Below are 23,811 nucleotides of genomic sequence, written 5' to 3' on the forward strand. Positions count from 1 at the left end.
TTTCTTTCTTTCTTTCTTTCTTTCTTTCTTTCTTTCTTTCTTTCTTTCTTTTCTCTCTCTCTCTCTCTCTCTCTCTCTCTCTCTCTCTTTCTTTCTTTCTTTCTTAGTGGCAACTAATATTTGCAAAATACAATACCATACTACCTTTGTTAGCTGAATGAAATGTGGAAGATGCTAAAAGCTATACTCACACAATTTACCCCCAATTCCTACTACATCTGTTTGTGATCCAGGGGCCATTTATGATTATAAAAATCAAAGGCCCATTTTTCAGTCCCTTCCCACTGCCATTTCTGGCCTTCAAGTTATTTACCTAGTATACCTTAGTCAGCATTCCCCACAGTCAGATGGATTGATCAACTGTGTCGACACACATAAACATGTCACTCTTAATGTCTTTTCCAGTTATTATGTAGGAAGTTAGAGATGACTGAGATTAACAGAGGGAAAACGCCAGAGGTAATGATGCTCAATAAAGCCATCAGGATTTAGGTCATGTATTAGTAAAATGTCCTGACTCTATAAATGAGAAAAAATTCAAACTACACATTAAACAATCCTAACCCGAGCAGCTCTGAGCGAATTACAGGCTGTACTGAAAAGTTTTCTCAAGAAATGTAACATGCCTTCACTGTGTGTGGCCTGGATAAACTGAAAGAAAAGTGGCAGATTCTTGTTCTTGTATCTAACAGGAACCAAATTGTTAGGATAAGTTTTTATTTAAAACAAAATTTACCCCAAAGACAATACAATCATTGTTTAATTAAAAGTATGTTTGAGCATTGCATTTGAATTTACATTAGCATTACTGCCGATCTTGTGTTATTTCAAGTGGACTATTGGTAAATGTTTTAAATACCTTTCCAAATTGAAAAAAAAAAATCCCTCATTTTGCTGTGCTTGACAGTTTTCCTTGTATAAATTTTCCCACCATAGCCAGCATCAAGCTAACAATCCGCTGTCACTGAGCTCTGGTGTAGAGGACATGCACAGCTGACTTTGTGAACAGCTATGAGCTATGGCACACATGTGACTGTTTCTTATTTCAAACAGCACAAAGCAGACATGAATGTCTAAGACCAGTGGTAGGGAAGGATTTGCCATTACAATGAGGGAAATAGACCCTTATTAAGAATCTATATCACTGAAGAACCCAAGGAGTGAGGAAGAACCAGACCTAGCACTATGACATTTAAAGGCCAGCAAAGTTCTCATTAGGCTTGTATTATAGATGCTATTGCATAGATGGTTAATTACTGAGAAGGGTTACATATCACATAAAGCAAGAAGAAAGAACTTTGAATGTTTTCACTGTGAAGAATTCATAAATTCTTTAGGAGATAGATAAAGTCAACTTGAAGAGAGTATAGGGAAAGACAACTGGAATAGGTGGGTACTTAGGGGGCAATACTGAAACCTAGTGCAGTGGAAACTTCCTGGGCCCTATGCCGGTGATGCCAGTGAGAGTTTCTAGTAACTCAGGGTATGGAACTTGAACTGTCCATCTTCTGTAACCAGGCTAGGGTCCCAGAGTCTGTAACTGGGACACCAACCCAGCTACAAAACCTATATCCTGCCTGCAAGATACCCTGGTGCATTGGTGTTTCCTAGCTTGTAGGTGGGGCCAACGAATGACTAGCTAACTTTCGGCCCAAGCCACAAGAGGGAGCACATGCCTCACACTGCCTGGATGGCCAGAATCCAGAAGCTCTGAAACCTAGGATAGAACCAAAAAGGACTTCCAAAAAAAAAAAAAATTTTTTTTTTTGTCTCTTCTTTTCACAATTGAAAGAAAATTGTTCATCCCTCAGGTAATTTGCTTTCAGTTTATAAAGATGGATAAGTGCTGTCTTGGTGGACTAATGGATAACGATATTTTATACAGGCTGCAGCTACAAACTGCAGATGAATGTTCCTGATGCATGCACACACACACACACACACACACACACACAGGCACAAACAAACAAACAAACAAATCATTTGCTTTAAGGTTCAAGAGAAACCTCAGAAACAAGAAAACAGCTTCTTCTCTAGCTGTTGGGATGCGTTTCTGTAGAGGGATGCTGCCGATGGTTTCAAGAAAACATAAGTGCCTCTGAGTTTTATAGATAAGTAATGGACAAAAAAAAATAGTTATTCTGATTGAGACATCCCAGAAATAGAGAGAAAAACAGCATGTACTCACTTATATGTGGATATCAGCTGTTAAGTCAATGATAACAAAACTACAATCCATAGAGCTATAGAGATTAGGTTTAGACAAGGGCCTCTGGGGTATAGATAGATCTTGTTGAGAAAGAGATATAGAATAGATAGTTATGGATGTATACAGCGGTGGAATAATAGGATCAAATATGGAGGAGGAGAGGAGAAAGGGATGAGGGAGAAAATTTAGAGAGAGAGAACTAAAAATATATATGTATATGAAGGCAATCTAAATAAAATTAGTGCAAAATTATTGGGGTAACAGTGCCCCAACTGGACAACTCTTGTCACCAAATGAAGTGTCTTGTACCAGAATTGGGTTACATCTAACTGAGTTGTTGGCAATATTGGCCTATGGAAATAACCTAGACTGTTGCCAAGACTAAATTGTTATTCTCCAGCAACTAACAGCAAGGCCTTATGGCTGAAGACAGCACCTGTAGAGATCACTGAGCATGGAGTTGTTGAGCTGGTGCCTATGCGATACCACTATGTTCCAACATCTTTGGTATAGGAACTTACTTTCCATATTACCAAAAGAGAAATATATACACTGAGGCAACCATAAAACTTTTGATCTATTATGCTGTCCTGCCTGGGAGATATGCTAGGGCTATGATGTCACAAAGCTTGTGGAGGTAACCAACCAATATCTGGATTAAGGCCCACTCCACGAAAAGGAACCCATAACTGATGCTACTTGGCAGACCTAGATCCCGAAACCAGATACCACGTGGACCTGAATTAAACACACACACACACACACACACACACACACACACACACACACACACCAGAAGAACAACAACAACAATGTCAAAACTGTAGCAATAAAATGACTCCTAATGATTTTCTACAATAGTCATAGAACAGTGCCTTGCTTACTCATCATCAAAGAAGCTTCCTTCTGCAGAAAATGGGTTGGGAACAAATAGAGAGAGGCACAGACAGATACACAGAGAATATAAGACCTTGGAACACACAGCTCTAAATGAATTTCCCTATCAAATCCCATTCCTCTGTGCTTGGAAGAACACTGTGGAAGAGAAGGCAGAAAGAGTATAGGAATCAGAAGACAGCAAGAAAACAAGGCTTGATAAATCAACACCATCAAAGCTCTTATGAACTCATAGAGACCGAGGCAGATTGCTCAGCATTTGCAGGGGTCTGCCTCAGGGACTATGTGTATATGTTATGACTTCCAGTTTAGTGTTTTTATAGGATTCCTGAGTGTGCAAATGAGTGTCTGATTTTTGGCTTTTCTTGGGTTCTTTTCCTGTTTGTCTTGTCCAACTTTGATGTGTTCATTTTGTTTAATCATGTCATATTATATTTTATTAATATTTCTTAGAAGCCTTTTTTTTCCTAATGAGAGACAAAAGGGAATAGATGTGGATGGGAGAGGTGGTAGGAAAGAACTGGAAGGAGTTGAGGGAGGGAAAGGATGTAAAGGAAAGAATATAGAAGAATATTTCTCATCTGGCCTGAAAATCCTCCCTCCAAAATCCAAAATCTGCTGAACAAACCCCACAACACCAGGCATTTGAAACCCTCCTTTGAGTTGCTGGGTAGGTTTGCCCAAGAGATTCTCAAAATATTACAGACTATTGCTACTATCCTTGGTTGGCTCCTGGATGTGGAAGGTAAGCCCCTAGTGCTGAAGATGCTATGTGTTCAGACACAAGTCCCAGAGTTGGAACTGACCTGAATGCCTCCTCCAAGACAATGGCTTTCATGGCATCAGAGAACACTCTCCAAGGTCCTAAAGGAGGGATACCACCAACAATCTTATCCTGATATGATGCCCGTGAATCCTAACAATGACCTACGTGGCACCATAATTTAAGGGGTCAGTAGTGGCACATATAATTTCATGGTAACCAGCAGGTCTCAGATCAGACTTAAGACACTCTCAACAAGAAGGAAATTATGCCTGGTACTAGAACATCCATGACTACTCAGCAGAAGGGAAGTCTTGGAAGTTGGAAGACAATGTACAATCATGACTTTACTCAACATGAATAGTCTCAACTATGTTATAAGTCTTTGTCTTTATATATAGTCACAGATGAACGGTCTTCAACCTTTATCAAGGAATCTTCTCTTTGCAACAGATAGGGACTATTATAGAAAACCACAACCAGTCAAAATGTAGAAATGTGGAACCATGTCTCCATACATATATAAATCACTCTTGCACAAAAAAATAATCAAGGAACTCTGCAGAAGAGAGGGAGGAAGATTGTAAGAGTCAGAAAATCAGGAAGTTTGCTGTGAGATTGTGTCTTCTAGGAATGTCAAAAGCTGCACACACAAAGTCACACCAACGTGACTTCCTAAACATGGCCAGAAAAAGAACAATGACAGACATGCCATAGTGGATGAAGGAGAGTCTAGGAGGCCCCAACCCATCACAAAGAACTATGGGCAACTGAGGAATGCTGAGTGACAGAAACTGTCCTCCTCTAGGGAAGGACACACCAGCTGGTTGGTTCATCACAAATGGCCAGTCCCTAAAACATGGACACAAAGAATGTTACACAGACTGGGCAACCTTTACTGAGGAATATACATGGGTAGAGATATGCATATATTCATGTAACAACAATCAGTGAAAAATAGGCCATGAATTTGAAAGAAATCAAGGAGAAGTATATCGGTGGATCTAGAGGGAGGAAAAGTGAACGAGAAATGATGTGATTATATTATAATCTCAAATAATAATAGAAGTTATAAAAAAGAAAAATGTTAATAAAACCAAATGAACCAAAACAACCTATCAATTCTTCAAGAGAATCCAATAGAAGGCAATATGTTCCTTTATATTCTTTTTATCTTAAAACTGTTACACCAGTATACCTGTCACTTTTAAACTGTTAAAACATAACTCTTACCCATTTGAACCAAGATCCCTTATTGAAACATTTTAAACCAAAATTTAAACTCCAATACATTTCAATTTTGGTCCTCTACTGAAGAACATATAAAAGCTATGTTGGGGGCATGTTCCTTATTCTTGTAGGTATAATAATGCAGGGCTGTCTTATTCATAAGTTGTTTACAACAGCATCAGATAGTAAAGTGGTGGAACACTTTAGGATTATGATGTGAAAAAGATGGCTCCCTCTAATGGGTATCTTGTGGATAATTAAGAAGATGACTATTTACAAAGTTTGTACAGGTTTTAAAGAAACAAAACATGGTAGACTTAAATTAAGAATAGTGTATGACAAGAAGGAGCAGGTAATAGCAGTTCCAAGAACTTAACATCATAGAATGTAGAGTGGTGTGCATCATTGTATAGGACAGTGCCTTTAGAGATATAGCCACCCCTTGTCCTCCCACACAGAAAGACCAGGAGCAATATTGTTTAGACCTCATTGCCATCAGCAGAATCCTGATATCACTACCAACCAAATCTAATAAAAAGCCAGAACACCCCTTGACATAGGCCAAAGATGAGAAAGTCTTGTACTAGCCAAATAGTGAAGGGTAGGAAAGGAATCCAGGACAAATGAAAGGTGATCTCAAAGATGATTTCAAGAGAATGGAGTAAGCACAGACAACAGCTGCCAATTTTGATAAGTTTTTAAACTGTTGGTGTTAATAAACAAGAATGTATTTAGCCCCTAATTTCTGCAGGGTTTATGTTAGAACACTGGCATGTTCAATTACATATTTTTAAAAGCAGGGTTAACATCTGAACTTGATGCACTATAAAAGAATGAGGTGTTTCATAGTCCACATAAATATTAGGAAGAGTTGATCTTCTCTCCCCTGACTCTCTCTCTCTCTCTCTCTCTCTCTCTCTCTCTCTCTCTCTAGCATGTGAACATCTGTGTGTGCATGTGCGTCTCTCTCTCTCTCTCTGTGTGTGTGTGTGTGTGTGTGTGCGCGTGCGTGCGTGTGTGTGCAAGAGAGAGAGAGAGAGAGAGAGAGAGAGAGAGAGAGAGAGAGAGAGAGAGAGAATGTGTGCATATGATATGCTGTATGTTGTAAGAGGGTAGATGAATTTTTTAACAAGACAAGAATTCACATTATGCCATGACCTAGACAGCACCTGAAACCTAGATATTATCTGTAAATCTTGATATGAACCCATACCATAGCATATAATATAGAGATACTGTTTTGATACAGACTTATATTGAACATCACTGAGAATGTAGAAAGAGTGAAAAGCCAGGAACTGGAGAGACTCAAGGTGTAAACAAGACAGCGATAAATTGGAGTACCACCAGAAACTGCAAGGTAATTTCATGCTTACATTGCCTGCACTTTTAAACCCTCCATGAATCAAGCAGCTGCACTATCTAGCCATAATGTGGACACAGAAAATGCTTGAGTCTGAGGACAAGAGACACTGAACGGGATATCAGATTTCCTCGGACAGAGCTTTAAGTCATTTAAATCATGGACTGGTTTAAGTCATTGCAATGGAAGAATCACTGTAGTGAATAAATCCTGTTATTAGTAATTGGCAGCAACAGTGATGAGGAAGAATTCTGCAACATGGTAAGTATAATAACACACTATAAAAACATATACAAGAGTGCAGACTATGAATAGAACTATTGATAAATAAAGGTGAAACAGAAGGTAGAAGAAAATGAATGTTAGAGCAAATTAGTGAAGCAGCAGGATCAGGACTTTGGGAGTCTAGTAACATATGTGCATTCTAAGGTAGGTATTTCAAGTGTATACGAGCAACAGGGAGATTAGAAACATCTAATACAGCAGTACATGTGAAATATAAATGATACTATTCCAGTTGTATTACTTGCTACCCAACACAAAGAAAGACCTGAAAGAATTAGACACAGACCAAAGGACAGGGATACAAACTTTCAGAACAAAATAAAATATTTAAATTTCACTCTTTATGTTCACATGAATATATAAAGTTCTGGACTGGTAATAACACAGTATTTGATATTTTTATGCTGTGTATAACCTTTCTGCACATATATGGCTTCTTTCAGCCCCTAGTGTTTTGTCAGGCTTCTGTTTTATTATGGCAAAGAAATGACACCATTGCCTAGGGTGACGGTGGTGTCAGCCATCAGCTTGTCTACAGGGCAGAGCCCACTATTCTCACTACTGTCTTTTCACAAAGACATTTTCTGTAGCATGGCAATGTGCTTTTCTTTGTTTTCTTCCTTTTAAAAAATCAATCATAGTTCACACAGGTCATGGTATGAGTGTTTTCTCAAAAGCACTTTGCTTTCGTAAATAATTTTCAAATAGCACATACCTACTAGTTGGGCTAGTCTCCTTTAACACCAACTGTTGCAATCTTGGATCTATATTAGTTTTAGTGTCTACAAAACTCCTCCCCCCCACCCCCACCCCCCAGTGCATTATTCCATGTTTTACTTCAGTCAGTTTTCATCAGTGATCATTTATCATCCATTCTCAGAGGCCGTTGTTTGTGAAGCTGGGGTTCAATGTTGGTAAGTAACACACTCTTTATAGCCTGAAGAAACTCTCACAAAAGCACATATATGTTTTTAAGATTTCATTTCAAAAATGTTAAAATGAGAAAAAAATTCTTATAATCAACTATATTGATATTATTTTACATTAAACATTTTATATACAAATGTAGATTTTTAAAAAATAGAGCACAAATTTAACTCAATAAACAATCCCACAGTTAGCTATTTTAGTGTCTAAAGAAAAAGGAAGGCTTAACATTATGCTGCAGGTGTGTTTCCTCAAGGTCATTTCCCAAGTAGTAGTTCCTTAAATGGATAACAAAGAGTTGATTGTTTGAAAAGACATCTTTCTAAAAACAAACAAACAAACAAAGCCTCATATGATGGCCATATAACCATGTTCAAAGAACAGAATCTATGCCACAGAGATGAAGCAGAAGGAAATTAATAAAGTCAAGGAGCAGCTGTCTTTGTTGTTGCCTAGGAACATGGATTTCTACTCACCTGATCCTTCAGTGAAGTTGCTGACAACAGAACTGCCCCCAGCTGAGCTGCATCTCTTGCCATCCTTAAACTGCTGCCTCCGCCTAGCCCACTGCTCTATTGCTTCTTCCTGGGAACCATCACTGGCTCTTCCACCTCTTAGGGCCAATTCCTGGGATAGCTTTTGGGGGTTATTGAGCTCCAAATTCTGGTCTAGATTAAACCAGATTAAGTATCAAAGAGAGATAGGATATGAAACATGGTTTTAAAATACAGAACTGTAAAAACTTCTCATTCAGCTCCTTCATGGTCCACTTGCTAAGTTGGAGAGAGAAACAGAGATGTAAATTAAGATATAGGTTTATACAGTCCCAAACTACTCCCTCCTGTCAATGGCTTTTAATTATTAGAAGAAATATATTACCAATAAAATATCACAGTACAATTCAACTGAAAATATTAAAAAGAAAACCTGAAATACATAAACATAAAACTTAAAACCTAGAAAGTAATTTCATAATTTAAAATTGCTTAAAATTTTTACTTTTTGATACTATACAAAAGGCAAGCAGCATAGATTTGAAAACTTGACTAATTTATTCTGCTCCTAGAAACAAACGAGTTTTTATCATTTTTCTTTGTTTCAGTTTAGTATCTTCTCATATATTCAAATTGGGAGAAAGTAATGACCTGTGTTACTTATACTTTGATATAAGAAAGTACTGAATTCCACCAATTATAAGGTATAAATATTTACACTTATTCTATAGCTTGGTGTTGGTACTCTTAGACTCACAAAAAATATTGAGGAAATCTTGCCCAATCTCACAGTATATACATGTGGTAGTTAGGTTTTGCCAACTGTACACCAACTATAGTCACCTGGGAAGAGGGGACATAAATTGAGGAGATGCCTCCATCAGACTGGACTTCGACATGTTTCTTGATTTTCTTGATTAAGGACTGATGTGGGAATGCTCAGTTTCCTGTAGGCATTACCACCCCTATGTTTTTTCTTTGGTTGTGTAAGAAGGCAAGCTGCAGGAGTCATTAGAACAAGCCAGTAAGCAGGGTTCCTTTATCTCAGTTGATGATCTTAGATTTGTCTTGAGTTCCTGCCCTGAATTTCTCAATATCCACTGTAACATATAAACCAAACAACCCTTTACTACCCCAAGTTGATTTTAATCAGTGTTTATTTCAGCAAGAGAGACACAGACTAGGCCAGTAATTAAATCACTTCTACTAATGTGTAGAGATGTCAATTCAACCTGGGATTAAATATAAATACTTCCCCAAATTTAAGTTTACTATCCATATTCTTAGTATACTTTAACTAGATAATTTTGGTGTGGTGTTTTAAATTTAGGTCACAAGACTCTCCTTTCGTGTGTGAGCCTCTTCCTATTTCCATGAATATTCATGGTATGCATTGTGTTTTCTAGGAATCAGGTAATGTGCTGGGGCCAGATTACAGACACTAAAGCTGCTGGTAGAACCTTGTCAAAATATATACTCTCACTTAAGCAGGATAACGTATTAATTTATGAAACTCAAAAATTTAAGCAAGTGTTATTGTTTGAACACATGTGTCCCTTGGAAGATCTTATTTTGGAAATCAAGACCTGATGCAATCATTTTGAGATACTGAGACTTAGTAGTGATGAAATCTTTCCTTCCTTGACCTTATGAAAAGGAAAATGCCCCACATAATTTCTGAAGAAGACTACCTTGGCCACGTTACTCTTTGTCTTCCACAGCATACTTATCAGGATAGGAGATCTCTGTATCAGGAAGAAAGCACACCGCCACACTAAACATCGATTCTTTTCACTCTGACATTCCCAGCCTCCAGATCTTCGTTCTTTGAAAAGTATCTCATTACCAAAATTTTGTCATATCGCTGTGTGAATGGATGGGCACCTTAAGAGTGGATGTGAAGTATTCCCCTTGGGAGTATGGGGAATCCAGGAAGTGTAGGAGAAGACAGGGAACTGGAGACCCACTGGACCAGAACTGGGACAGGCTGAGCCTTTTTTGTTAAGAAGCACATGCATGGGAAGCCCCAGGTTCACCATAAGTCATTTTATTGGAAGCTATCGTGTTGCAGTAAATGCCCAAACCAAATATTCCCTGGCAATGAAAACAGAACTCAATTAATATGAATACATGCTGTATGCCTAGATTGGGCAGATCTACTACTACACTACCATCTTCCACATCTACCAGACCCCTTAGAACTTTCAGATTCTCCAGCCCATGTGCTTCTGCTCTGCTTTTCTTCTTCCTCCTCCTCCTCTGCATCTCTCTTCCATTTTCTCCTTCTTCTTTCTCCCAACCTTCTGCTCTACCTTCCCTTTATCTGTCCAATCATTAGCTCTCCTTTATTTTACAAATTAATGTGAGAAACAGGTTTACAGGGAATCACCTGAGTGCTGACTCATTCCTTGTTCGAAGCCCCTCACAGGAGAATGGAATTAACATCAAATATAATTAGTCCCAAGGCTATCCACAACACTATCGCAATAGCTGTCNTTTTGTACAAGAGAATAGATGGATTTCATTCATCTTTCTGTTCCTAGCTATCGATTAATAGCATGGGATCTCAAATGTCCTCAAATCTGTAGTCTTTGCCAGTTCTCTTAGAATCACTTGCTTCTTTTTTTTAGAGCTACAGAGAAGCAAACTATTGTACATACTGTATGCAAATTTTGTGTCATATTACATATAAATCANTGTTTAATCATGAAGTGTTTATACCATATGAAATATCATGGAATTCTTATTGTCTGTCATTTTCTTAGGCCAACCTGGTTTTAGTTCTATCTTTAATTTTTTTTTTTTTAATAATGGAGACTTTCTGGTTCATTGGTACAGATCTTATGCACAGATTTCAGCTAACTTTTAGCTGAAGAAATCCTACACCAAGGAGACTATGCCTTATCTGGTAAAGAACTTAGAATTTTATTCTTAAAGGGGTAAGACTCATACCCTTTCCTATTTACTGAACTCTTAGTTCCTGACACACCCAGCTTTACATCAAGGCTTCTTGTGCCTGTCTGTGCATGTACACAGACTTCAAGTGGGATATCAGTTTTTCGTGCCTACAAAGACGTTTTTTTTTTAACTTCTGGTGAAACAACCCAAGTTCTTCAAAGCACTTTCTACCCTGAAAAGTTGGTGCAATTTTGGCCTGAGATGGCAGGACCATCGTTTTAATAAAGTATCAAAGGACTTGTAGCTCAAGGAAAACCAAAATTATGAAAATATTTATACCTTTTAATAATATTTCTGTAACTATTTTATTTCTGAATCGCTTTCTGTATAAAAGTGCAAGGGTGTGGTATCAGAATAATACACAGAACAACCTGATATGAGTTCCCTGAATTCAACCAACAAATACTCAGAGTCTTTATATTAAAGGGCATGTACTGTATAATGCTGTAGATACATACTGATTAGAAAAAAAAATAAAACAAACCTTCATGAAATATTTAGTTGATAAAGAGAATATAAATAAGCAATTAAATATACAGAATATTAAAACAAAGAATGTTGCATATGAGAATAAAATTTGGAAAAAGGATGAACTTGCGATGGAACAAGAACAGCTCAGACTGCAATAGGAAATTTGGTTTCTGAGTTCTTATTGTGATTATTATGTGAAGAAAATCACAGAAGGAGACATTCAAAGAATGGCCCTGTAACATCAAGGGGCATGGAGAGAGATGTTGTGGGGGTGAAGCTGTAGGGGGAGGGGGGCTGTGATCAAAATGTAATGTGAATAAATACATAAACTAATGAAAAAATAATGATCCTGTGGCTATATGGAGAAAGGCTGGTCTAAATTCTAGAAGCAGTCTATGCTAAGGGCCCAAGGAAGCATGGAGTGCAGAAGGTTCTAGAATTTCAGACAAACTGTGCCTGGAACAGATATTTTGAGGGGAGAAGTAAAAGATTTCAGGAACAGATTTTTTTTTGCTGAAATGTAGGGAACTTTGGTTGTTTACCAAGTGGGGACAATTTCAGTTTATTGAGAGTAATCTCATTTGTGGTTGGATTCTTATTTGGATTTTTAACTGTGCTGCAAGAGGCAGTATATGGAGCAGCACACTTCTGGGAATAGGGAAGACAGCTTGAGAGGGATAGTCATTGAGGTGAGCACATGTTCCCTCTGGGAAGACTAAGTGCTCATGCTATAGGTTCCCCTGCAGTTCTAAAGAACTACGCACTGACACAAATCTCGGAATTGATGGAAATGGTTTGGTATCTGGAGCTACACAGGTCCTGGCAAGCAGCCACTGGGATCAGCAGGTTTTGCATTAGGGTTTTCTTACAATGGAGGGGATTGTACAGCTTTTATTTAATTTTTTTCGATGATTCACTTTTCATAAATCAAATTTCACGTTTTATGGCAACACCTATGCAATAGATTACACTTCTTGTATTTTATTTCTACTTTTCAATCTTTAAAAACTTTGGAGTAAATAACTTTGCCCCTGCTTTCAAATTCTTTCATTAAAAGAGAGAATATGACAAGAGGAAAGATGGTGTTTCTCATAAGTTTATTCATTCTCAGTCTCATTTCTGAGCACATTAGGTATGCTATCTGTAATTTGGGAGACCGTCTTAATTTATGCTATCAAATAATGCTAACATTAACTATTAAATAATTTGGACTCACGGAGAAACACAAGGATCTTTTATGAAGGGACCAAAATGATGTTTTGCTGTTCCAAGATTGAAACCAGACAGACAGCATTATGTACTTAAGAAAAAGCTTCCATCTTAGCCCTTCTTGAGGGCTCAAGAGCACCTGGGTTGTATCAATTGTTTGAGAAAGACCAGGCAACACTAAACAGAGGTCGGAGGGTAGCTGGAGTTAAAGGTCCTATGGATGGTTCAGTCGGGATTAGTTAAGGGTTTCTCTGGTTTTTGTCCTTTGGCTTAATTACTATTTCACGTATCCTCCAGAGACATGAAAAACCCTGCCTGTGTAATACCTAGCTTGGTTTTAAAACACATTTTACTACAAGCATATTATTCTTACCTTGTAAGACCAGAAGATGAGTAGATTATTTAAGAGTGGCACAGGCTAACATTTTTAAACAAAATTGACTTGCCAATATATCAGTCGTTTAAAGAGAAAAATATTTTTATATTAAGCTGCAGCCATGGTGATTGTTCTATATATGTATGGATAGAGTTGGTTTTAATGTAAAGAAACAGGCTGATAGATTCTCCCTCATATTGGTCTAACTCTAAAATACTCAACACATCTTGCCAATAAAGAAAAAAAAAAATTCTCAAGCAATAAAGACGACTTGACCTGACACTGTTTTAATCTTCTCTACATCACAGTAATAAATTCTAAATATTCTGCACAGCCCATTGTACCTTTAAGAGCCTTCTGCTTCTGAGGTGACAACAGTATGTCCACAGGGTGGCAGGAAACTTCTGTGGGGTTCGTTTTGTTCCCACTTTCCGCACAGTACACTCTTGATGTAGTCCTTTGGCACTCTGCTGGCTCCTGTTGGGAGTTGTTCAGTCCGCAGGTTTTGTGGTCTCTGTTACTGTTTGGATCGTCATCGCTGGCCAGTGTCCTGTCACTAAGAAACAGCTTTTCTGTAGTGTGTCCTACAGCGTTGGACTCACTAGAGTTTTGCAGAGAGTCCATTTGAGAACAGAGTTCATTTTGATTCTCTCTGGTGAAGTCTTCCAAATTTCTGTGGCCCATATTCTTCACCACTGGTCGTGCCTGGCTTGTGTCATCGCCAACGTTTTCCAGATAGCTGGCCGACTCTCTGGGGTTTCTTATTGCCACGGGAGAGTTAGAACCAACTGTGCTTTCTTTGCCCCTTTGAGTAGTGAGACCCTGATCTAACTCATCAGTTATGGAGGCCATGACTGGCACTTCCGTTTTGCTGAGGCCTTCCCTCTCTACCTGAGTTGCATGGTCCTCTGTTTGATCCCATTCCAGAGAGCTGTGAATATTGCCATGAAGTGGGCTCTTCGGAACTAGAATGCTGCAGGATGTAATCCTGACAGCTGGACTCCGTGGGTTCTTCCTTTCTAATGGTTCTACGTTAGAAGAGGGGTCGCTATGTAAAATAGCCTTGTTAATACCTCTGTAATGTACTTTCTCTTGCTCTGTCTCAGCCCCAACATATTGACTAAAGGAAAATGTGCTCCCAGTAGTCTCTACAGCCTCTGAACATCTGCTGACCCCGTGGGATGGACTGAGTAAAGGAGAGAGGTTTGTAGCCTGTTCACTGACAGGAAACAATAGGGAATTTGGGCTCTCATATCCTTCTCCTGGTAGAGTTTCGTCATCTCTGCAGCCAATGTTGTCTGCTTTTGCTCCCAAGAGCTGTAAGGTTAAAAAAGACAAAGGACAAAACTCAGAGTCTGAGGCATCTCGAATGGGAATTATGCCATTCTCAGCACTTTGGGGACCATTTGCTCCTGCTGTGCATGGCTGTACTTGGGAATCTGGGGTGATATTTTCCCTGACATCAGAACTGTTTTTACACTCTTCATCCACATCCCTAGAATCCTCCAAAGACATTTTACTTGAATCCCCATTATTTAAACTTGTGGTCCTTAAGGTTTCAGAAGAGGTAGGAAGGCAAGTGTCAGCTGTGAAGCAATGCTGCTCTAGGGGCTTGTCCTGAGTAATTTGTAAGACCTTCTGCTGAGAGGTAGCAGAATCTCTCTCTTCAGAGTCGCCTGGAGCCGAAGGCGGTGTGTTGGGTTTCTTTTTCTCTCTCCTGGGAGGTGAGCGTAGAGAAACCACAACCAGGTCTGCATTCTCTTTCTGGACAGTATTAACACTACAGGGAGCACCCTGAAAAGCATCTAAACTCTGGTGCTGATTTTCAAGCCTCTGGTTTTCAGGGTGATTTATGCCAGGCTGTGAAGCAGACTCACAGGGTCCATTTGTGGTGTGCTTCAAGGAGCCTTTTCTACATTTTGTCAATTTTCCTATGCTTTTAGGATGGCATATATTGATGAATATATTCTGTCTTTTACTTATATATTCAACCATAATTTCTTTTCCTGCAATGCTTATGTTCATTGAAGGTACCCCACTTCTAGAAACCTCTCTTATGTATGTAGATGGAGCCCTATGTTTAAATTCTTCTGCCAGACCAGTCCTGTGTTTAGAGAAGTGACTCCGAGATTTGGAGCCTCTCCATACTTGCTGGACAGAATAATGTTGGTGACATGTTGGACATCTCCTTTTTGAGAGGAACTGTGCTCCTGTCTTAGAGAAAATGTTTTTGGTGGTTTCCACGTGTACATTGAAAGCCCCACATTTGACTTCTCTAATAAATTTGCCTTTCGCTGGCTTTAAGACTTCTACAGTGTTTGGGAAATCCTCTGTTGTAATTTCCCTTGGTAATGATTTTTCACAGTCATTAAACATGGCCATTGGTAAGACTTCCTCTAGCTGAGGAGAGATGGCCAAAGGAGGGTAACAATTCTCCATATTCCTGTGTACGTTGCTGTCAGATGGAGCTTGTTCTCATTCTTGACAAGAAAAGGGGAATTCTGTTTTCCATTTATAGAAGCCGTTATATACTCATCTCCATGTTCCTTCAATTTCCCTAATGTCCTAGTCTGATGAAACACAGCCTCGGAAGTGTGTCCCTTGATGTCCTCTTCTAAATCTTTTACATTTTTGGAGCATGCTTGACCAGATGTCTGAGATGTACCTAAAAACAACGGAGAGAGGAAGGAGAAATGTTTTATGTCCACTTAAAGGACAGATGTTCCAAATCATAGGATGAATATAGGAATATCATCTGTGACTATTTTGGGTAATAGTTTCCATTGGTTTCCATGAAAGTTCTGTCCAAATAAATGTCTTATTTTATATTAATTATCGTAGGATGCAGAATAACCTGGTAGTTTAGAAAATAAACTTAAGACAACTTCTGATATTGAGTTAAATTAAAAAGAAATGGGTGCAACTAATTTTTAAATGCAACTTCTCGATAAGAAGCTAAGTGGCATGCCCTGAAAGAACGTGGAGCACTCTTCCACAGGCTGTGTCTATCTCCATGTCGTTCCAGGGTTAAAGATTCTGGGACAGCAGGCACAGGAGAGCTCAGTATGACCTGTAGGCTGCCTTTAAAATACAGCACATGGGGGGCTGGTGAGATGGCTCAGCGGGTAACCCGACTGCTCTTCCAAAAGTGCAGAGTTCAAATCCCAGCAACCACATGGTGGCTCACAACCATCCTTAACAAGATCTGACTCACTCTTCTGGAGTGTCTTAAGATAGCTACAGTGGACTTACATATAATAAATAAATAAATCTAAAATACAGCACATGGATTCCACTGCCGTAAACTTTTTATAGGTTATCTTCACAAATTCGAATTCCCATGGTATCCAGGCAATGTTAACAAATAAAGTAGGCTTGACACCCACATTTATCTCTAGCCAGTAGTTGCTGGGAGTGGGGGTGGAGATCGCTTATTGCTAGATTCACCCATTTTCCAAGAGAGCACTTAGAGTCTCTGTTCATTTACTTTGAAATCAGCTTGTTATTGAGGATTGGATCACATTGTTAAAGCTCTTTCTAAAGTTGGAGGTCAATGCATGAAGACACCATGTACGACCCAAGGATTGTCAACAGACATCTTGTATTCATCTTATTTTACTATTTACTAAAGTTAAATATTTTACTTTTACTTTATGAAGTTTGGTAACATGAATATGAGGCACCTGCTCTTGTATAAAAATACTATGAGCAAGACATGTTGTATATCAAATAATATATGAGAGATTGTTAATGAGAACAGAAGAGTGATAGTAGCTACTAGCACTATGGCAACCAACGAAGCAGATATTCCAACACATAGTTTAAATATCATTTGCCCTTATTTAATTATATCTATCTATCTATCTATCTATCTAGTGTGTGTATGTATGCATACACATGCTCACACATGTACACACAATCTGTGTGTGTGTGTGTGTGTGTATACAAGTGTGCACCATGACATACATGTAGTGGTCAGAAGACAATTTGAGGGAGTCAGTTTGCTCCAGACATTGAACTCAAGTCACACAATTTGGTGAAAAACATACTGAATCATCTTACTGGCTCACCAAAAGGGATATTTTAAAACAATTGATTAAGTTAAAATAATAATAATAATAATTTTTTATAAATTCATTTTAAATGTTACAAATTTACCTTCCGGTCTGGGCCAATGCCCTGAGCAGACCTTGGGTCCTGAACAGACCTTTGGCACCAACTTCGTAGCCAGTCAGCCAGTCCCACAACACCCAGAGGAAGTTCCACCCCCAGGCACTCTAACATGCCCAGGACCACAGGCTCACAAGATACTAGGATCCCAGGAGCTTGGTCACACCAGGATCTCAGGGTCCCAGAGGGCATTGACTCCTAGGAGCTCTAACACAATAAGGATCTCAGGATCACAGGATCACAGGATCCCAGAATCACAGGATCCCAGAGACAGCTGAACTCTTGAGGAGTTCTGATAGGATCACAGGATCACAGGAAGGACAGGCTCCAGTCAGATATAGCAAGGGCAGGTAGCACTAGAGATAATCAGATGGCGGGAGGCAAGCATAAGAACATAAGCAACAGAAACCAAGGCTACTTGGCATCCTCAGAACCCAATTCTCTCACAATAGCAACTCCTAGATATACCATCACAATGGAAAAGCAAGATTCGGATCTAAATGTTACAATTTTAAACTATATATATATTTAATATATATTATATATATGTATGTATATATATATATAACAAGTTTATATATATAATATTACAAGTTTAAACTATATATATGTATATATATATATGAATATATATATATATATATATATATATATATTCATGTACAATAGCCATTAGTTACATGGATCCCTAGATAAGAAAAGGAGGAAAAGTATACTAGAGTACTTGGAGACTCTGACCATACCCATTTGCCCCTCTTCAGCCCTGAAGGAAGAGCTACACTTATCGGGTACTAGGATAATTTCCATAAGCCTGCTGACAATTGAAGAACTGTCATATGGATGGCATGGAAGAGGAGCCAAGGAGAGAAATCACTCTAAAGGCCATTTACAATCCATTATGGACGCAATAGCAGTGTATGGATGGAAAGATTTCCTTCCATAACTAAAGATTATCATTGATTCTTAAAAGACTGCATGCCAAGGGCAGTTCAGTATACAGCCCATACTATTTGATATTTTTACACTTGTAATAGCTTTTAGTTGATGGTAGCAGATAAATTGAGAAAGTTATGTAGCAAGGTGGAAGCTTAATTGACTATGTTGAAATGAATAAGCATTCTATTTAAAAGATTTTAGCCCAAAGTACATCTAAATAATAACTGCTGTGGAAGTACATCTATAGTAGTCAAACCCTGTAGGGTTTGAATAAGAATGGTCCAGTAGACTCAGTATGTTTGGATGGAGTGGCACTATTAGGAGGTATGGCCTTTTTGGAGTAGGTGTGGTCCTGATGGAGGAAAACTGTCACTGGAGTCTGGCTTTGAGGTCTGAAGTACTCAAGCGAGACCTAGTGGATCACTGTCTCTTCCTGCTGCCTGTGGATCCAGATGTAGAATTCTCAGCTAATTCTCCAGTATCATGTTTGCCTGCAGGCTACCATGATGTTAACAGACAAAATCTCTCAATTGTAGGTCAGCCCCAAGGAGATGTTTTCCATTATAATAGTTGTGAAGGTCATACTATCTCTTCACATCAATACCACCCTAAGACAAAAATCATTAAACTATTCTATAGCGTTTCTTAATACATCTCTTCATTTTTATACAGTTATCTCTGTGATAATGAACAAAGTACACAGACGTCGTTAATTTGTATATCCCCTCCACCTAACAATTGAACTGGACTTACATATAGTAGTATTCAAGTCTTTTCACTTTCTGTATGCTTTTCTTCTTTTCCCTCTCATTTTTGGGAACTGTCGATCCTCAGTTAGCTCTACCTTTTGAAAGTACCAAACTTGGACATTATTTTCGGTCAGAATTTAGATTTCATCTAATTACAAATGAGTTCATTTGTTAGCTTGTCAGCATCGTGTCTTCCTCTGTAGTATTCTACTTTGACTATATGTTATTGTCCTAAAAATACTTTCTCTTCCTGTTTAGTTGTTGCTCAACAATTCATTGGAATGAGCTGTACAATATGAAGATTCAAACATATATAACACATAAACATATAGCTGCACACACAGGTTTTTAGGTATTTAGGATGAAAATTGTAAAATTACCATTATTTAATGGATTTTCTAAACTTTAATTATTATATTTCATATACATAGTGTTTTTCAGTATGTTTATGCACCACATAAATGCCCAGTGTCTGTAGAGGCCAGCATAGGTTTTCAGTTCTCTAAGAATTAGTGTTATGGACAGTTATTAGTCCCCATGTGGGTGGCTGGGAATCAAACCAGCATACTCAACAAGAGGACAATCCATTTTTCCAGTCACTGTTGTTTAATTGATTTTTTTGTACTCCATTTTTTAATACTAATAAAATAATGTAACTTTTGTGTTTTTTACCTAAGTTAAAAGTCATTAAAATTTTAGCCTCATTGAAATAATAGGATGTTTTACCTCCACTAGAGTATCATCCAACATAATATATGAAAATGTTATGAAACTGGAGACACACATTATCTGTGTAGGCAGTTCATCCTAGAAGACAAAATTCTTTATCTCTGTTGTAAATTAGTTCTATTCCTGTTGATGATGTCTGAAGTAACAGCACGTATTGGGAAGAGGTATTTGGGAGAAAGTATTCTCCTAACTCCTCAGGGAGTGTTGTCAATGGGCATCTGCTTTTGCACATAGCATATGTGATCTGTAAAACCCAGGTAAAGTAGCTTGAATGGATAGGAACAGGGCAACTTTATGTGCAGTTCTGAGAGAGTTCTGACTATGGATCAATCAAGCAAGATGCATATTTCTCCAAATTAAATAGAGCTGGCTCATGTGCTAAAGATGTACTTAAATTTTTCTCAACTAATTTTTCTCCTTATCCCTCACATCATGGTATATATTGATTCCCAATTCTACTTATTCCCCAGACTCTGGGAACATGATACCTTCCTGCATATTTCTCTTCTTTAGAGCACCTTTGTCGCTGGAAAAAGTGACATCCATTGGCACTTTCAGCTTTCCTTTCTATTCTTTCTCCCAATAAGTTTGAGTAAGTCCTTAAAGCTGATAAGACAAGCAATATTTTTTCTTTTTAGAAAGACAATGCGGGAATTTGATTGTGTACAGATTACAAATACATAATTTAACATCTTTAATTTGTTGTTCTTTTATATGGATATTGGGTTTTCAAATTTTGAAACTTCTTCAAAAGGACTTATTATTTCTTTATGTTTGTATACAGTGGGGGCAGAAACTGTGGCTGTCCCACTGTGTTCAGTGGTGAACACTATGGATGTAGACTCGAGATCTGGGTTTACAATCTCTGAGGCTATATTCTTCACCTCTGAGATAAATTAGAATACATTCTTTTCATGATGGATTTGTCTCTAAGAAACACAATAGAAAATACTACAATACATTCCATTCAAATGAGATCAGTTACTCTTTATGTATGCATACTTTATATGTACATTTAATGAACTACATCAATAATTAGCTGTATACTGACTACAAATTCATTTCATACAAGGCTGATGAGAAACTGAAACTCAAACTGAACCTGGACCCAGGCTACTAAGAAGTAGGTGAACTTTCTTTTTATGTATGGGTGAGACACCCTGGATCGCTCCTTCTCATACCAGAAAATTTTGTACTTGATTTGTGTTTTAGCTATGAGAGAGCACAACTTTGTTCTAGAAAATTTAATGTACTGTTCAGTGTATAACTAGTATTTTCCATAGTGCTCACACACACACACACACACACACACACACACACACACACACACACACATATACACATTGTCTCATGCGCTTGCATATGGACAGTACAAAGGAGTAGTGGGGGAGGGGGTCTCATCTCCTTTAAAGCAACTGCCTAGGAGAGTGCTCACACACACACACACACACACACACACACACACACACANCACACACACACACACACACACACACACACACACACACACACACACACATATATGAATAAATGAATTTCATGGTCTGTGCCCACATATACCTAAGTGCCCCTTTATTTGTGTAGCACAGTGTGCTGCAACCACAGTGCCTATTGTACCCTAGTAAAATAAGGGGTTAAAGGAGTTGCCCCTTAGCATCCCTGACTCTTGTTTCTATATTTTTGTCCCACATGATCCCTTCTTCAAGGCATTCAATCATTTTAATGCTATCTGTAGCCTTTTTCCTTTCCTGGAAAACAGAAAAATCTTAACAAATGTATCTTTGAGTCTCCAAAGAGCACAATTAAGGCAGAGGAAGAATGTTCTTACAACATTAAGGAATTTGACCATTTCAAGAAGTTTTAGTGTTGCCGTTACTAGAAAAGAAAAATTAGAATAAAACTCTCATACCTACCTCAAAGTTTTTAGTTTTTGATTTCACACAGAGATTCCATTGTCATCCTGAAAGTTTCCCACACAATAATTGATAACGTTTCCTTCTTTCCTGTCTCTTTCCTTTTATTGGTTATTTTATTTATTTACATTTCAACTGTTATCCCCTTTCCCAGTTTCCCCTCCACAGACCCCCCTACCTCACCCCTCCCTCTGCTTCTGAGGCTGCCCCCCCCCCAATGCCCTCCTCACCTCCCTAGCATTCCCCTATGCTGGGGTATTAAGTCTTCACAGGACCAAGGGCCTCCCCTCTCATTGATGCCAGATAAGGCCATCCTCTGCTACGTATGCAGCTGGAGCTATGGGTCCCTTCATGTGTACTCTTTGGTTGGTGGTTTAGTCCCTGGGAGCTAATGAGGGTCTGGGAGGCTTATATTTTTGTTCTTCCTATGGGGTTGCAAACCCCTTCTGCTCCTTCAGTCCTTCCCCTAAATCCTCCAGTGGGGGGTCCCTGTGCTCAGTCTGATGGTTGGCTGCAAACATCCACATCTGTATCCATAAAGCTCTGGCAGAGCCTCTCAGGAGACATCCATATAAGGCTCCTATCAGAAAGCACTTCTTGGCATCAGTAATAGTGACTGGGTTTGGTGGCTGCATAAGGGATGGATCCCCATGTGGGGCAGTCTCTGGATAGCCTTTCCTTCGGTCTCTGCTCCACTCTTTGTCCCTGTATTTCCTTTAGACAGGAGCAATTCTGGGTTAAAATTTCGAGAAGGGGGCGGGGGACCCATCCCTCAACCAGGGGCTGTGCCTAACCTCTGGATATGGTCTCTACAGGTTCTCTCTCCCCATTGTTGGGTATTTCAGCTATCCTTACTGGGTCCTGGGAGCTGTGAACAACCTAGGTGTTCCTCAACAGAGGAATGGATACAGAAAATGTGTTACATTTACACAATGGAGAACTTCTCAGCCATTAAAAACAATGACTTTATGAAATTCGCAGGTAAATGGTTGGATGGAACTCAAGAATAGCATCCTCAGTGAGGTAACACAGTCACAAAAGAACGCACATGGTATGTACAGACTGATAAGTGGATATTAGGGAAAAAAGCTCAGAATACCCATGATACAACTTACAGACCATATGAAGCTCAAGAAGGAAGATCAAAGTGTGGAAGCTCCAGTCCTACTTAGAAGGCGGGAACAAAATAATCATGGGAGGTGGAGGGTGGGAAGGACATGGGAAGAAGAGAGGAAGGGAAAGGACAAAAAGAAGGGCAGGATCAGGTGTGGGAGGAGACGGGGGAGGGGACACGACATAGACAGGGTCAGGAAATTGAATAGAGGTGTGTAGAAATGGGGAATGGGGACCTGGGGGTAGTGAACATAAAGTCCCAGATGCCAGGCAAGCAAGAGGCTTTCCTATCTCTTAAGCAAATGTTTTTTTCTTCCTTTTCGGGCCCCCTGCCACCCTTTTTCCTACCTGTGGGAGGATGAACTTGCCACTCAGTCCATACTAAAATGAAGCTGACTCGGTGTCCCTCTCCTTTCCAACCAACATGACAAATTTCTCTGAATTTGTATCATACTCTATGAAAGTCTTTATTTTGTGGCTAATGTAAGCATTTCTCGACGCTGTTTTTCCCGGAACATTTTTCTTGCGATTATTATCTCCTGTCCCTCAGTCTTCATTTCGTTCTGCAGATTTACTTCTGCATCAACTGTCACATGTCTTTACAACAACACACAGTTAACAACTCGGCGCCACACTCTTCAACGTTCATCGTTTTCTCAAGTTCGCTCCGAGCAGCCTATTTATCCCCTCAGACTCCACTGACAGGACCCTCGTCCAGGTCGCGACAGACATCAGGTTGCTACAACTCAGTCACTTTGGTGCATTCACACTCTGAGCATTATTTCACACAGAAAAGAAGCACTCCACACTGTCTTGACATTGCAATGGCCCATTGGTCCTTTGTCAGACACGTCTGATCACCGCTCGCTCATTTCTTCATAAACTCTCTTTCTGAGAAATCTTCTTTTCGGTATTTTTTAACCACTGTCCTTCCAAATGTAGAGTTGATAACTTAGTTAATGAAACTCTCAGTTTCATGTGGATAGAAGTTTCAGGATGAAACATGGGACTTGTTAAAT

At 38.9% G+C, this 23,811-nt stretch overlaps 1 protein-coding gene across 1 annotated transcript in view; it reads right to left on the reverse strand.

Moving 5' to 3' along the window:
• Positions 1 to 23,811, reverse strand: part of LOC110335866 — a 120,338-nt gene that overhangs the window by 88,754 nt on the left and 7,773 nt on the right. The window contains exons 3-4 of the mRNA XM_021218254.1: positions 13,527 to 15,847; positions 8,151 to 8,342 (exon numbers count right to left, since the gene is read on the reverse strand). Coding sequence (XP_021073913.1) covers positions 8,151 to 8,342; positions 13,527 to 15,621 — 2,287 coding nt within the window. The 5' untranslated portion in view covers positions 15,622 to 15,847. The remainder of the gene's footprint in view (positions 1 to 8,150; positions 8,343 to 13,526; positions 15,848 to 23,811) is intronic.

The sequence above is a fragment of the Mus pahari genome, chromosome 18 (genome assembly GCF_900095145.1).
Source record: "Mus pahari chromosome 18, PAHARI_EIJ_v1.1, whole genome shotgun sequence".
Taxonomy (NCBI): domain Eukaryota; kingdom Metazoa; phylum Chordata; class Mammalia; order Rodentia; family Muridae; genus Mus; species Mus pahari.